Source organism: Crassostrea angulata, chromosome 5 (genome assembly GCF_025612915.1).
Source record: "Crassostrea angulata isolate pt1a10 chromosome 5, ASM2561291v2, whole genome shotgun sequence".
In the NCBI taxonomy this organism is placed as follows: domain Eukaryota; kingdom Metazoa; phylum Mollusca; class Bivalvia; order Ostreida; family Ostreidae; genus Magallana; species Magallana angulata.
In genome coordinates, this window is record NC_069115.1 from 15566696 (window position 1) to 15583987 (window position 17292).

At 33.5% G+C, this 17292-nt stretch overlaps 2 protein-coding genes across 2 annotated transcripts; one reads left to right on the forward strand and one right to left on the reverse strand.

Annotated features, from left to right (window-relative positions):
* Window positions 1-1515: 1515 nt before the first annotated feature.
* On the forward strand, window positions 1516-5873 carry LOC128183368 (uncharacterized protein K02A2.6-like). The gene has a single exon (XM_052852357.1). It carries the CDS (start codon window positions 1668-1670, stop codon window positions 5643-5645), a length of 3978 nt encoding a protein of 1325 aa, XP_052708317.1. The 5' UTR covers window positions 1516-1667; the 3' UTR covers window positions 5646-5873.
* A 20-nt stretch (window positions 5874-5893) lies between these two features.
* Window positions 5894-8247, reverse strand: LOC128185146 (uncharacterized). Its single transcript, XM_052854819.1, has 5 exons — window positions 8125-8247; window positions 7004-7153; window positions 6766-6912; window positions 6550-6663; window positions 5894-5899 (listed from the first exon to the last, which is right to left on the reverse strand). Exons 1-5 carry the CDS (start codon window positions 8245-8247, stop codon window positions 5894-5896), a joined length of 540 nt encoding a protein of 179 aa, XP_052710779.1.
* Between the last annotated feature and the right edge of the window lie 9045 nt (window positions 8248-17292).

Here is a 17292-nt window from a genome sequence, read left to right on the forward strand (position 1 = left end):
ACAAATATAAATGGCCGGGAAATACAATGTGAAAACAAAAGTGTTTGATTTTATTTCGAAAACAAAATTAGTGATTATGGCCGGGGTAAAAACATCTTAAGTTTATAATTATAAATATTTAACGGTTCAATTAAAGAGTTGATTGCTCAAAATTTAGAATCATTAAATAGATGTTTATCAATTACATAAAGTGGTTAAAATCTTTGTAATTTTTTTTTTTACTATGGATTGTTCTATATATACAATGTAACACTGTAGTATCGAGTGGATTGGCGCACGGGGATGGGATATATAGCAATTCTGCAATTTCTACATTCATTTTTTTATGTGCTGAATTGTGTTAATCAGCTAAAATAAAACTTAGAACAAGAACAAACAGAAAAAATATGCATTGAAATAAATAAGCAGATTATAAGAAGAATAATCAAATCTAATTTTTGTGATTGTAAAAAAGAAGTTACTGTTGATAAAACTTTAGTTAGATCTTACATATTTCTTTTTAAAAAATGCCCGGGATTTGTTTACCGATAATTTTAAATAAATATAATTTGCATGTTACAGTAATTAAAATTAATCTCTTAAAAATCCCCTGCCTGTAATTCTCAGTAATTATCAGCAATTCTCAGTACCAACAGTAAATCTCAGTAAATATCAGTAATTATCAGAGCTCACAGCAAAAGCATCAGTAAATATCAGAACCAACAGCAATTATCAGTAACAGCAGTAAAATTATCAGTAAATATCAGCAATTCTCAGCACTAACAGTACAATATCAGTAAATATCAGAAATTATCAGTAAAAAATGGCACTTTCAGCACTTTTTAGAGCCAGTAGTAAATGTTGTATACGTGACAGCGCTGTATCATATTTACTTGTATTTATAAGATAAAACTACAGTAAATTGCTTTGTTAAACTTAAATTGGACGAAAAATACCTTTAAATTACACTGTTTAAAGTTATTTAATGATGTTATGCTGTAATACATACATTAACTACCCTCTCTTCTCACTTTACTGCATATAAACAATAAATAAATTTTTAAAAACCATAAAATATACAAGAAATATAACAGATAACAAAACATAACGAACGAAAAAAATATTTAAACAATAATTAACAGCTTGAAACAACCAAGTTAAACCAGAACAATTGAATTAAGAAAACAAAATGAAAATTAATAACGAATTTGTTTTACTCACCTCAGAAGCTGTGTCGGTATGCAATACACCATTCAAACTCATACAGGTTTTGAAACAATACTATATCATTTTCTCTTCTACGGATTATTAAAGTTGTGCTGATAGCTAATTTAACACGGTCCAAGGAGTTCAAAACTTTACACCAATGAATATAACAACAGATAATTGAGGGGTACCAGGCAGGTATGAATAAGATATCCGGTACGGGATTACGATTAACACAGACTGAACTAGCATCATGATCATTGAACAATATCTATTAATAATACTTTCTGTAGTGTTTGCGAATTTACCTCGGGATCGAGATTGCAATAATTGTGTTGTTGAACTTTCTAGATAAACATGTGTATTTGATTCCCACGTTTTCTGGTGATTTATTCCTGTAATTACCAAGATATTACAGTGGCGACGAGGTGGAGCATTTTCGACTTATTTCGGATCAAGAGGACACTTGAATCATAAGCGAAATGACGAATATCGGAAAGCTTGGTGATTTTCAGGAGGGAAAGGAATCTTTCGTAAATTATGCGGAGAGGATGGAACAGTTTTTCGTCACGAACGAGGTAAAAGATGAAAAAAAAGTGGCGGTGCTTTTATCAGTGATTGGACCCGCAACCTATGGAATTCTTAAGAACTTGTTACAGCCACAACTGCCGAAAAACACTTCGTTTGAGAACATTGTTGGTGCTTTGAAAAACTACTATATGCCTAAACCGTTAGTCATCTCTGAAAGATTTAAATTTAATAAAAGAAACCAGAAGGAAGGGGAAACGGTGAATGAGTACGTATGTGAACTGAAAAAACTTTCGGCAGACTGTGAATTTGGTGACTTTCTTAAGGAGGCTCTGAGGGATCGGTTGGTTTGCGGACTCAAATCAGAGGCCATACAGAAGAAGTTGTTGTCCGAAGCGAAGTTAGATTTCGATGGAGCAGTCAGAATAGCCACAGCAATGGAAATTGCCGATAAGGATACTCAATCATTCGCAGGAAATACAGAGTCGGTTCACTTCATGAATTCGAAACCTGGACAGAGAGGAAAACCGACATCAGCAGGACCTAAGAAGCCAGGATATCGCGGTGGAGAGAAGCACTATTTGGATGCTGGTAAACACAGAAACTCTATTAAATGCTACAAATGTGGGAAACCTGGACACATAGCTAAACATTGTAAAGTCCAGGGAAAAGTTTATTTGAAACAAGATAAGACTACCCATTATGTACAGGACAGTAATGAGGAGGAGGATTTGTCAATTTATTCCGTACACAGCACAAGCGAGGTCGACAAAGACAAGAGCTACTCAATTGGACTAAGTATCAACGGGTCAATAGTGCAATTTCAGTTAGATACAGGGAGTGCTCGTACAATCATGAATGAACACACTTATCAGAAAATGCTTACCGGCTGTAAGCTAAAGAAATCGACAATCGTGCTAAGATCGTACACGAAGGAGATCATTCCCATTCTTGGTGAATGTAGTGTGACTGTTGTATATGGAGAGCAGCATCTGACGAATATGTCTGTGCTAGTCATAAAAGGGAGTCAGCCGTGCTTGCTGGGAAGAGACTGGTTATCAAAAATTCAGATTGACTGGAAGGAAATTTTCATGGTGACGAAGGACAGAATTGAACACTTGACAAAGGAGTATGCTGATCTGTTTGAGGAGAACCAAAATCCAATCAAGCATTTCAAAGCAAGCATAAAACTGAAGGAGGAATGTTCACCAATATTTTGCAAGGCAAGACCTGTGCCTTATGCTTTAAGAGACAAAGTTGAAGGAGAGCTCAAGAAACTACAGGAGAAAGGAGTTATCTATCCAGTCAAACACAGTGAATGGGCTGCCCCCATTGTCGTTGTGCCAAAGGCGGACAAGTCCGTGCGTTTATGTGGAGATTACAAAGTGACTGTCAACCGAGTGATCAGTGAAGAGCAGTACCCTCTACCAAACACTGATGACATGTTTGCGTCCCTTGCAGGAGGTCAGAAGTTCACAAAACTGGACTTAAGACAGGCATACTCACAGGTGGAGCTGGAGAGTGACTCAGAGGAGTACCTTACAATAAACACGCATCATGGACTATTTCGCTACCGAAGACTTGCGTATGGAGTAAGCTCCGCTAGCGCCATATTTCAGGCAATTATGGACAAGATCCTGTCAGGACTACCACAAGTAGTGTGTCGAATTGATGACATTTTGATCACAGCCCCCGATGATGAAACCCATTTTAAGACTGTTAAGGAAGTATTTCATCGCTTGCGCCAGTACAACATGACACTGCGGCAGGACAAGTGCATCTTCATGGCGGATCAGGTCGTGTACATGGGATTCATGGTGGACAAACACGGGATACATCCCACAGATGAGAAGATTGCTGCAATTCGTGATGCTCCTAGACCAACAAATGTGAAAGAACTAAAGGCTTACCTGGGTTTGCTGAATTACTATGGTTCATTTCTGCAGAATCTAAGTACTGTATTGCATCCTTTACATCACCTGTTGAAAAAGGGAGAGCAGTGGACGTGGACAGATGAATGTGAAAGCAGCTTTGAAGCAAGCAAGCAGATGATTACAAAGGGCAAGTTACTGGTATTCTACGACATGAAAAAACCCCTGCGGTTAGCTTGCGACTCGTCAGCATATGGAGTGGGAGCTGTAGTCTCGCATTTGATGGAGGATGGTTCAGAGAGGCCAATCGCCTTTGCTTCTCGTACTTTAAGTTCCAGCGAGAGGAACTATGCTCAAGTGGAGAAAGAAGCGTTGTCATTGATCTTTGGTGTGAAGAAATTCCACAAGTATCTGTACGGCAGAACTTTTACCCTCATCACAGACCACAAACCGTTGGTAACTATCTTTGGACCCAAAAATGGTATACCTACCTTAGCCGCAGCCAGGATGCAGAGATGGGCACTAATTCTCTCAGGATATCAATATCAGATTGTATATCGTCCATCTCAGGAACATGGAAATTGTGATTCACTATCCAGATTGCCAGTAGAGGGGAATCTCGGTTCAGAAGAATATGAGGATGTCTACTGCACAGGGCTGGACAACACAGAGCTACCCATATGTAACACAGACATTGCTCGTGCAACAAAGGTGGATCCTCTTTTAGCCCGGGTATTTGAACTTGCCTTGAACGGCTGGCCAAGTCAGGTTAACGATCCAGAACTTCAACCTTTCTTTGAGCGCAGGAGCAGTTTGAGTATAGAACAAGGGATTATCCTTTGGGGAATCCGAGTGGTAATTCCTATGGCACTGCGTAAACGAATCATGGAGGAGCTTCATGAAGAGCACCTTGGTATGTGCAGGATGAAGGCTCTTGCACGAGGATATGTATGGTGGCCAAACTTGGACAGAAACATTGAGGAGACAGTGCAGGCATGTCCGTCATGTATGTCCGTCAGGAACAGTCCCCAGTCTGCCTCATTACACCCATGGATTTGGGCAACCAGACCATTTCAACGCATCCATATTGATTATGCAGAGTATAAGGGACAATCTCTACTTATTGTCAATGACAGTTATTCAAAGTGGTTGGAAGTCATTCCAGTGAGATCAACCACCAGTGCTAACACGATTGACAAACTTCGGATGCTGTTTGCGTCAACCGGATTACCAGAGGAGATAGTGAGTGACAATGGACCACAGTTCACGTCCCATGAATTTCGTGACTTTACACGTCAAAATGGTATAAAACATACCCTCGTTCCACCGTACCACCCGCAATCCAATGGATTTGCTGAGCGAGGAGTACAGATAGTGAAGAAGGCCCTGAAAAGCAAAGATGTTGAGGGACGGCAACAATCGCTAGAGCATCGATTAGCGAACTTCCTATTAAAGTATAGAGTTACTCCCCACACAACTACTGGTGTGTCACCCTCTGAGCTATTTCTGAAGAGGCAACTTAGAACGCGTCTCACACTGGTGAAGCCTGACATCGGGAAGAGTGTTGAGAAAAGTCAGCAGCGGATGAAAGACTTTCATGATCGAGGTAAGGTGAAGGTCAGACAGTTTGAAGAAGGAGACCAAGTGCAAGTGAAGACTACAATTCAGCCTGGGAAATGGAAGTGGCTACCTGGAACAGTAAACAAAGTTTGTGGTCCACTTACTTACCTAGTCCAAGTCGGAAATCGCAAAAGATTTTGTCACCTTGACCACTTGCTAGCGTGCAATGCTAAACTTCCACAAGTGTTGCCGCCCCTGAGCGACTTTTCCTTGAAGGAGCCAACAAGACCTACCGTGGATCTACCAGAGGAAGTGGATCTCCCAAATGCAGAACCTTCCAAGGAAGCAGGAAGTTCCCCACCATCTAGTCAAACGTCGAAGACGCCATCTACCACCAGTCGAGTGATGTCATCCAGGGCGGCGAACCAGTCAATGAACATACCCTCACCACGGCCCGTGCGTGAACGCAAACCCGTCCGTAGGCTCATTGAGGAAATCTGACTTACTTTGTGACATTTGGACGTTTCTTATGTTGAAAGTTTTGTTTGTTAATCTTCGTGTTTAAGGTTAAATCAAATCTGTTATTTTGGTGTACTTTAATCATTTGTTTAAATTCAAGAAAGAATTTAAGATTTTAAAAGGGAGGAGTGTAGTGTTTGCGAATTTACCTCGGGATCGAGATTGCAATAATTGTGTTGTTGAACTTTCTAGATAAACATGTGTATTTGATTCCCACGTGTTCTGGTGATTTATTCCTGTAATTACCAAGATATTACACTTTCATAGGTTCAATATTCTTTAAAAGCATAGCAGCAAAGCCTTTTTACTTGCATAATGCACGTACATGTTGTGCAATGCATACGGTCAACGTATGGTAATTTTTCGAAGCCTCACCTTTTAAATAAAAGTAAGATGACGTTTATTTTAGCAGTATATTTTTTCTTTACAATGAAATTTATCCAACAATTAAAAAACCCAAAAGCCTCGCTATCGATCATTTATGAAAACTTTAAGTTAACAAATTGATATGAAATGTAACAATTTTGCTTTTCATCTATATTAAGTCAAGTTTCTTTATATTCTTATATCATTTTGCGCAATACATTTAATTTGCTTACCAACAATACCCTAGGATAAAGAATATCAAAAAACAATTTTGATACAGCATTCAAACTGTGATCTTCATATATGTAATTTAATTACCCAAAACTGTCATTTAGAAAAAAATTTTAACAATTGAAATTTCATATATTTTTTGGATCCCTTTAGTGAGCTCTTCCCCTACAAAAAAACCACGACCCCCCCCCCCCTGGAAAATGAAAATTTATTAAATTTACATAGTAAAATTATCGCGAAAATATGCCTCGGACCCCCCCTGGCAAACACAATTATCCTTAGGACCCACCCTGGAAAAATAATCTGGATCCGCGCAGTGTTTGACAATCCATACCGTAATAGGGATACGTACATTTTCCTCGACAGTTTTCACCAACGTACCCGGGGATGCATCCTGCTTGAACTGAGAAAACAATTCATTTAAATGTTGTAAATGGTTGTTAATAAATGTTAAAATATAAATAGCCAAAAAAAAATTGAATAAGTTGACATAATCAGTTGTTACCTGTTGTAATTGCGATACATCCGGTAGATACGTCACAGAAGTCCTTATCACAGTCACATTGACCTTGACATTCCGCACCGTAATAAGGATAGGAACATTTTCCCCTACAGTTTGTACCAAAGTATCCTGGGCTACAGGATGTTTGTACTGAAAAGTAATAATAATCACACTCAAACTTGTCAAGGAATTAAGTAAATAAGAGTAGATTTAAGTAGAAAAAAAGGAATTGATTGCCCACCTGTTGTGACAACAAGACATCCAATTGAAACGTCACATAGGCTTTCGTCACAATCACATCGTTCCTGACAGTCTTCCCCAAAAAATGGATAAGAACATTTTGCACGACAGTTTTTTCCAAAGAATCCGGGGTAACATTTTTCCTGAGCTGCTGAATACATAGAAAATACAAGAAACCAAAAAAAAAAAATGATGATTATGATGATGATAATGATAATTATAATACATGTAATAATAATCATAAAATTGATATGCTTTACATAATATGTGTGGTGTTGAGTAATATATAGCATGAAAAATATGTTCCTTTGATTTATTTTGCCATATTAAGGTTTCTCAACCCTTGACGTTTTTATGGTTTACTCCGTGTAATTTTTGTTTAGATTTAAATATAAATATGTAAACATTCAAATTGAAATTAAATATTGGTATGCTGCAAATATATTGTTCATGGTGTAGGAGCTAACACAGGTACACTATCATGGCAATTGAAGCAACGACTGCTCTCAAATTAAACATCACATTTATTTTTACTGCTTTCGATATAGTAAAGCAATTTTTTTTAGATATTAATCGCAATCCTTTATTTTATGTATTTTTTAATATATATATATTTAAGGCCATTTAAACTTGCCAGTATGACTGCTATCACATTTACAGTACATTTTGATACAATTTTTTAACCGTGAATAAGTACAGTTTAGCATCATAAAACGTCTTTAACATTTGAAATAATGGTTCAAACTCACTGGCAATTGGAACATTTGTCATTCATTATATATCATATCGAAATCTGCAAAGGAATTTTTACCTTGCCTGATAAAAAATTATAAATTGTATATTCTATCAAGTTTGCCTATGTAAGGTTTTATAAATTTTTCATTGAATTCGTCGATTTCAACTCAAATTACTCTTCTATAAATTGCTAAAAATTAGTGTCATTTCACTTTTCATAGCTTAAAATGTATTAAACACAAGTATAAATCAAGAAATTGGCAAAACCATGCATCACATAAAACCTATGTGATAACCGATAACAGTAAAATAATCCGGAATGCTCCCGATGACGTCATACAACAATCAAAAGACCTTTAATTTTATTTAATCAATCAAAATGTTTACCTGTGGTAAGAATAATACATCCCATAGAAATATCACACAAGTCTTTGTCACAGTCACAAAGTATTTGACAGTCCACTCCGTAATAAGGATAGGGACACGGTAATGAACAGTTCCTCCCAGCATAGCCTGCCATACACCCTTAATATAATTGTAAATATAAGGATATTATATAGATTACCATGTTCTCACGTCTATTAGTTTTGAAAAATCGATAATACAATGTTTGTTATCCTTGTTATTGTAAATATGATTATTGTTGGTTTACTTAATAGTGAAATCTTTTTGAAGAAACAATGACAGAAAAGAACGCACCTTCACATCGTTGAGTTGTTGAATTCCATCTAAAGCCAATGCAACAACCTTTGTACATACTACAACTCAAAAAAACTTTTTTTTTATTGTTTAATTCCACGGTAACTTTTAATTGAGTTGAAATCATGAATGTACGATAAGTTTAAAGCTAAATGGAAACTTTGCCTTTTGCGTACGTTCATTTGTTATGTTCAAGTCACATAAAATTAGTTTACTCTTATGAAATCTTCTATTACTGAGCTAATTTTTAGAAATACTGATATAATGAATGTTCATTTTTCAAAGCAATATCTTTCTAAATGATTTAGATTAGCGACCATTCTAATTAAAAACTGAAAGCACACAAACAGAGAAATGAACAATGAACAATTACTCGTTGTTTATAACCTCAACGAGTGCTTAATTTCCCTCTTCCTTCCTTCTACAAAATTGATGTTTTAATTTGCTTTCATGTTAAATCATGTTAATGGTGCTTCCATTCCATTAATTTGAAATTTTGATTTAAAAATTTAAATTAAATATGAACATTCCATTTTGTTTCTCTTTGGTTATCAAAATTGACATTTTCTTACATAATATACCGATAATAAATTAAACAATGCGGTCGCAAAAGTCACATTTGAATAACAGACTATACACATGTAGCGTCTGCTTTCAGGGTATTTTTCTGATCGGGGTTTACCCTCTGTGTCCACTCTGGGTTTACTCTGGGTCCACTCTAGTAAACCCAGAGTAAACCCCGGGTTTAGTTGGGGTTTACTTTCTGTTAGGTTGGGTCTGATCGGTACTGTATATCCAAAAAGGAAACATACACAACCAAATTTTGTCTTTCAGGATACAAAGGATATACTATTAAGTTACAAATTACACATACACATTCAGTATGATACATGTAAAGAGCCAACACTGCTAAAAATACATAACAGTGAGACAACGTTGAACAAATGGCAGCGCTGAATTGCATACACTTTTAAAAAGGCGTATATTTATTAAAATTATACACAAATACACATCGAGCAAAATTTTCCAGCAAGAGTACATGACTATTTGTATGAAAGAATCATGAAACGCAATTAGAAAAAATATGTGCTTCTGAGACCTGCAAAATTCGGATGTTGAGCAATTACATCTATTCATAATAGTGTCGTTATTCGAAGCTTTACATGTAGCAACCAAAAAAAGAGTAAGAAAGTTTTGCTTTTAAGAAAACTTGTTTCAATGCGATCAAATTTAATCTAAAAAAGGAAACTTCAAACTTCAAATTGTCAATAAAACGTATCAATATGATGAGTAAACTAATTATTATAATTACTAACTATGGACATATTTCCACTTTTTGTTTATTTTATATTTTCATTTTTATATTATTTAGACATTGGATGAAATGTTCTTAAATGTAGATTAAAAAGCCTCATTTAATTATGCAGACATATTTTGATGTAATTTTGACATATCATTATTTCGAACAAAACAAAATTGCTAGTATTTAGACACTTGTTGAATTAAATTCATTTTCTCAGAGTTACAATGTATTATCTAAACAGTCAGTTTATTTGACTTAAAAATAAAACAACCTAATTTATAATGCTAGTGATAAACAAGCACATATCTTAAAATTACATAATTAATTTGAATATTTAAAAAAAAACCTTGAACAAAACGAAATATTACATTTTTTAGCGTCGTCTAATCTCCCAAATGATCTTTACATTATTGATTCATTGTGTAATTGCCGTGCAATTCTACTCTTGGTGAGCATATATGTCGAACATTATTCACGTACATGCAATAATTGGTAGAAGCTTGCAACGGAAATGCTTGGTTTAACCAATAATGCTCCACCATGTTCTTAAAATTGTTAACCGTTCACACTTGTTTTCTTCATTGATAGACGGCTGATTGCTACTGAACGTTTGATAATAATGATGCCAGTATATAGCGATTTAAATACTTTTTATTTTTAAAAGTTGATTTTTTTTCCTAAAAAAAGTCTTTTTTTTCTTATTCATGTGATTGTTTTATTTTTATTGTGGTGTTTATAATTTTATAAAATCTGTGTCATTTGTTCTTTATCTGTCCGTTTGTTTGTTCAAGCACTTGCCCGTATTTTTTATAGTTAAAATCAAACTAGTATAAGACTACATGAAAATATCCATCTACTTATCACCATCTACATGTACTGAAAAGTTACTTAATAAGAAATGAAATAGAACAACTTCAAATAATTAATATTACGTTTTTTTTCTATTATAAAACTATTCTCCTCTTCTTTCTATGAGAAACATGAAAAAATGATACTAACAAACTATCAATGACAAATCAAGTAACGAAAATTACATGGTAATCATTTTATCCCTAAAATGAATCATTGTCTGCATGTTTTTTAAAGAATACATTTCACATTTTAAGAAAACTTCAGCCATCAAATAATCATATTTTTTTTTATATATCCAGGACACTTCAAATAAACTAATAAGAGTTTGCTATCAAAAATTTAACGAGTGTAAAAGCTGATGCAATACCTTTTGTAATATTGGTACATCTGCCATGATCCGGTTGAAAAGTCACGACTTTCTTCGTCAATGCGACCTTGAAAATCAACACCGTAATAAGGATATGCACATGTGATTCGACAGTTTTTACCAATATATCCGGAGATGCACCCTATTTTGTCTGAAAAAAAAAACGGTTTTTGTTTTAGATTTTTCATCAAAAGAGTTTGCATAACTTGATATTATAAATTTAAACTTATTTTAACAGCAATACAGCCGTTAGAAACACCACACAAGTTTATTTTTGGTATCGTATTTGCGATTTTATGTAAATGAGCTTATAAATATTTTACGGAATGTTTTTGTTTACTAAGTTTTGTATAAGGAACTTATAATGAATAAAATAATCATGATACAATTTCTTGCAGATAACCGGTTCAATGCCACTATTCACCTAGTTTTCAACTTAACCTTTTCAAATCATGCACTTATCATCCTGTAATATACATTCTAAATGCATCATGATCCGATCTATTCTATCATATTCATTCTTTTCTACAAGATTAAAAATGAGGAATGACATTTAAAAAAAAAAAAAATAAAAAAAAGATCAAAAAAGAAAAGTTTTCAAAAATCATTTTAACATAATACTTATATTGAAGTTTTGTTGCAAGAAAAAAATTGATAAAGTTTTAAAATAAATCCAACAAAAACGTTTCGTAAAAGAATTTCTAGAAAAAAATTGAACTTAAGTTCGGTTCTGATTGGTTGACGGATAGGGTGGATAGATTGTATGTAGTTATATTTTATCTTCTATTCTTTATCATGTACCCTCTATCCTGTATCTAGGATCCTGCTTGACGTCATGCTATGACGTCAATATGTTTTCTCCCAAAGAATTAAAGACGTAAGATAAAAAGTTGTGGCGCAATAAGCGAACCATATTTGATTTGTAAAAATGTGGTTCCAGACGGCGCAGAATATTCTAAACATTAATGGTATAACTGCACAAATGTCGGAAAATCAATCAGCTAAATTTTTAAAGTAGTAAGTTTGTTTTTAAGAATATATCAAGTATGTTATTTTCCTGAAACCTCACGCCTTTGTATATAGTAGTGTCCAGAAAATTGACGCTTTTTTTCTGAGATTTCATACGTAAATTTCAGGTGTTCGTGACATGTATTGCCGATGTCAAAAGAATTTCATTTTGTGTGCCGTGAAAGGCTATAAAACCATCGTCTCTAAATCGCCCGTGGTAAAGAAACTTGATTGGCGAATTTGAATTTTGACATGATATAGTTGGTGATTTGATACATTCTTGTATCTGAAATTTCTGGATATGGTATTCCACTCATATTTCATCCTATGATTTGTTTAAAGTATTTTCCATTAAACTCAAAGTAATTGTTTTCTAAGACGCATTTCAATAAGAAGATACGTTCTTCGCTCTCTGGATAAGGAATGTCGATTTGTGGTTTGTTTGTGTTTTTGTAAGTTTCAATGACGGCGCTGAGTAATTCGCCGATTTCCATGATGGTATACGTACTAGTTACATCATATGTAATTAGTAACACTTCTGCTGGAAGTTCGAGAGTCTCAATTTTATTGATAAAATCGGCGGTGTCCTTAATATAAGTTGATTGATTTTGTACTATGGGAATGAGAAAGTAATCGCAATATTCGCCGATTTTCCGTGTTACATGTTATCTGACAGTCCACTCCGTAAAAAGGATATGGACATGGCGTTGAACAACTCAACCCAGTAATTCCTAGCATGCATTCTTGAAAAAAGATACACAACTAATGTAAAGATATTAAAATGAATCAGCGTTTTTCTGAACAGAAGGTATTATTTTAATAATGGAAAAATAAAAAGTCAGGTTATACTTCAGTATAAACTATTTGTGCCTGATCATTATTAAGATTGTTTATGATTTCATGAACAAAATTAAGGTAGAAATCTGTTTTGAAAAAGTTAATTTTAATTTTAAAGTTGACAAAAATTATATTATTCAACATAAGTACTTCATTTGTACATTATAACGACATTGTATAGGTTTTAAAACGTTTGAAATTTTTATAAGAAATCAGGTAAATTACAACCTGTACATAGCATACATGTATTACCTTGAAATACAGTGCATGTAAGTACACATTTCTGTTATGGATGTAATAAAGGGTTGATAGATGGAATAAATTCATGTCTACATTTTCTTTGTAGTCAAAATTAATCTGCATAATATATAAACTTTAAATAAAAAATAAGTTACTTTGTCATTCAATAAAAAAATACTATGAATTTAAATTAAATTACCAACAAGGAAGCTTTTACTCAGTAAGAATTACACTAATTCATAGTAAAAAAAATGTATACTCATAATTAATATAGTTTAGTCTGTTTGTAATGGATATTTACTTACGTTCACACTGTTGTGTTTTTGAATTCCAAAAGAAACGTTGGCAACAACCTTTATAAAATCTGTTAAGCAACAAAGTCAAGTTTACATATAAAGCTAAATTTTATAGCCTGCTCATGTTTTTTTTTTATATTTGTTTTTCAATTTTTGATCGAATCATTTTTTGCATATCTTCTCTTCATTTCCGGTTTTAAACAAGGGGAAAATGGGACTAACAGTAAAGCGAGTAAATTTATCGCATAATTATAAATGTATGAAAAGTAAGATTTGTGAAAATTGATCAGTTTAGTTAGTCATTTGATGAAAAAGACATCGTGACGCACAAACTTGGTTTGTTTACATATTGTATTTGTCAAGTGAAATTCCAGATGAGTTTTAACAACCTTTAAACTTATACATTTAAGGTGATGGTTTATAATGCGTACATGTCTTCTGATTTCCGTTGTCATAGTTCAAAGATAAATTATCTTTTTTAGTCACCGTGTAATTTAAAACTTATAATCATTTATCTTACCTTATCATAATCAACAGTTTATGTCAAAGAGGAAAAACAAACAAATCTTTTTTTCGTATTTGACATGCAGTTTAAAAAGTTATAGATAGTTATTATCTATCTAGATATTAAGTTATCCCTACCTTTTGCATCCAAATGCCGTGGTGTACCTTGTCATGAACATGCATGTTAACATCTGTATTACGAGTTGAAACATTGTGTTTCGTTAGGCGTTCAAAGAACAAGTGTTGAGGTTTTTTTTTGTTAGTAAATGAAATTAATGTATCTGTATTTCCGGTACTTTGAGGGCATTTATCTATATCTATATTTAATATTCTTCCCGATATAACCCATTCATTTCCGTAAAAACAAAAAGGTCATGGGGGAAAAAGAAATAAAAGGACATATTTAAGCTTTTCATGAATCAAAATCCCAATATTCAATGTTATATAACATGACTATTTTTTAAAAAATCTCTAATTGATGTCTTCTTGCATCCACACTGTTGTGATACTGAATTTCATGAGGAACCCGAACAGCAACATTTGAAGAGACTGTTAAGTAGCAAAATATTTTTTAAGTTTAAAAAAAAATAATTTAATGTTTGATCGTCAAAAATGATAAATATATGCTGTTTTTCAATTTTCGATCATACATGTATACACTTAAACATTTGGATATCATTATTCATTTCGGTTAAATGCAGCGATATTGAACGCTTGTTTGTTTTTTAATATCTAAATATAAATCAGTTTAATTATCTTTCGAATAAACTTGAAAATGAATTTTTTGACATTTATATAGATAAACAATTTTTTAAGAAAAATACGTACACCAGAAACTTTTTTCATTGAAAAGATTCAATAATCGATAATCGTCCTCGTAAAAATCTTTACAAATGGGGTCAATAGGTCGACGTCATTGATGGGGTACAATTCATAATCAATGATTAAGGTAAATAATGGCAGTACTCTGTAATTTCATCCTTGCAGTAATTTGTCTGGTATTATAAAAAAATGGCTATGTCTAATATATGTCTCGTACAAATAAACAATTACATATCATATATATCACTATCATTTGTTAGTAAAGATATTTCATCACGTTTTTTCTGTTGAGATTACCAAAATCAAATACTGTACTATATACATGTAATTCATCGTTCTTACTCTTCACATCTGGATGCAATTGTGTAAAGAGAGATAACAGTGAGTAGACACATTTACAGCATAAGCTGTATCATTGCGTTTTGTTTGGCAGTGACTATGCTATATGTTAGTGTTAAATGAAAAGAACAAAAAATACATAACTGATGTTGTAAAAGCGTTTGACTGTAATGAATTATCAATAAGGAAACCTTAAATCTTAAACCCTCCCTTTCTAAGTTTAAATTTCTCACTTATTACAAAAAGCAATACATTGTCTTTCAATGTTGGCGTTAAAATTTACAAATGTTACATTGATTTACGTACGCAGATACAATGTACCACGAGATTGATATTTTTGTACTACTGTTTAAGAAATCTGATTGTGTCGACAAGAACCAGCTTTCAACACAACATCTCGTTTTCAGTAATATCCCAGTACTTAGAATATGTACATGTAACAACCATTCAGACTCAAATAAAAAATGTAACATGCACTAAATTAATCAAGTAACGTATTTTAAGAAAGAAGTTCCGAAAGGATACCTTTTTGTAAATGGTAGAATTGTCTTATTCAGTAAACAGTAAACCAATATTTAGTCACCTTTGAGTCGACAGAATGACATATTTAAAACATTATTAGGCTCACATTTCTGCGTCAACCATGTAACAGTTCATCCGCTGAATTATGTTTGTTAATATAAAATCAAATGATGCAACTGATTACAAAAGAAAACTAAGTCAGGATCTTATTCTTTTTTACCGAAATCAAAACGTATAAAAGTTTGAAAGTGTTACACGGATTTTTAGGGAAAAATAAATAAAAAAGAATTGGGGGCCCTTATTCTTTAAACCAACATAACCCAAATTCCATTTCAATATATGCCAAATTAGTATTTGTTGTTCACACAAATCTGAGCTCTTTCAGGATTACTGACCTTTGGGTGAACAGAAATTCTTACAAATAATACATATATCAAGCGGTCAATTGATTTTCTAATTAGATGTGACGCATCATTAAAAACGACATGTCAAGAATAATAATTCTACCAATGTTGGATAGTACCATTTCCTTCTATTTCCACCGGTAAAATGGCTATATAACAGCCCCCCCCTGGAAAAAATGACTATATAGAATATTTTCTCCCCAGAAATGCTGGCTGTATAGAAGTATTGTTCCTCTTTTTTAACTCTATGAGAGTTCCTCCCCCCCCCCCATTTTTCCACTCCGGCTATGTTCGTGGCGGGCCATTAATGACAATATTTTGCAATATCTGAAAAGACATTAATTACTCATAATAAAAGGTGATAAATCTTTTTGTTTCTCTCAACAAACTAATTGCAATTTCTTTATTTGAGTAAAGAGGCAAGCTATGAATGATCATTTTATAACGTAGATACTTTCAATGATCCTCCCGAGCAGATGTATACTTGCCAAGACAAGATTGCACAAACAGACGAACGGACAACTTGTTGATTCAAAAAGTTCATTTGGAAGTCTAGAAACACTTTAATTTACAGGTTAAGACCATATATTAGCATGTGAATGCGTAATATGCCATATCTAAATGATTTTTAAAAACAACTGAGTTCAATATCGGCTTGCAATAATTTTATATGAATTTTTTTTATATTTTTTTAGTCACCTGAGCTGAAAGCTCAAGTGGGCTATTCGGATCACATTTTGTCCGTCGTCCGTATGTCCGTCCGTCTGTCTGTCCGTCTGTCTGTCCGTCTTTAAACTTTTTACATTTTGAACTTCTTCTCTAAAACCGCTTATCCAATTTCAACCAAATTTGGCACAAAGCATCCTTATGGGAGGGCAAATATAAATTGTAGAAATAAAAGTCCGATCTGTATTGAAAGTGGAGAAAACCTTGATACTGTAGAAAAAGGGGGTGCATTTTTAAAAATCTTCTCAAGAACTACCGTGTCCAATTCAACGTAGTTTAGCATAAATTATCCTTATGGGAAGGAAAATATAAATTGCAAACATTAAGTGCTAATTCTGTTTCAAATCTGAGTTATTACGAAAATAATAATAAAGGAAAGCCGTGTTTCAATCAGTTTAATAGCTTCGGGTTCGGCATACGGTAAAATGGGTAGGCAAGACTTGGCTTAAGCAAAACAAAAGATTGGCAGGTATTAATCTGCCAATCTCATTAAAATTTCAGGATATTTGATGGACCAGTATTGATGCTAAATATTTCAATGCGTTGACAGTTTTCACACATGACGTTGGTGTTAGCTTGTTCTGATTTTCGTTTGGTTTTCATTATTTATGCTTTGTAACCTGGGAACTATCGTCT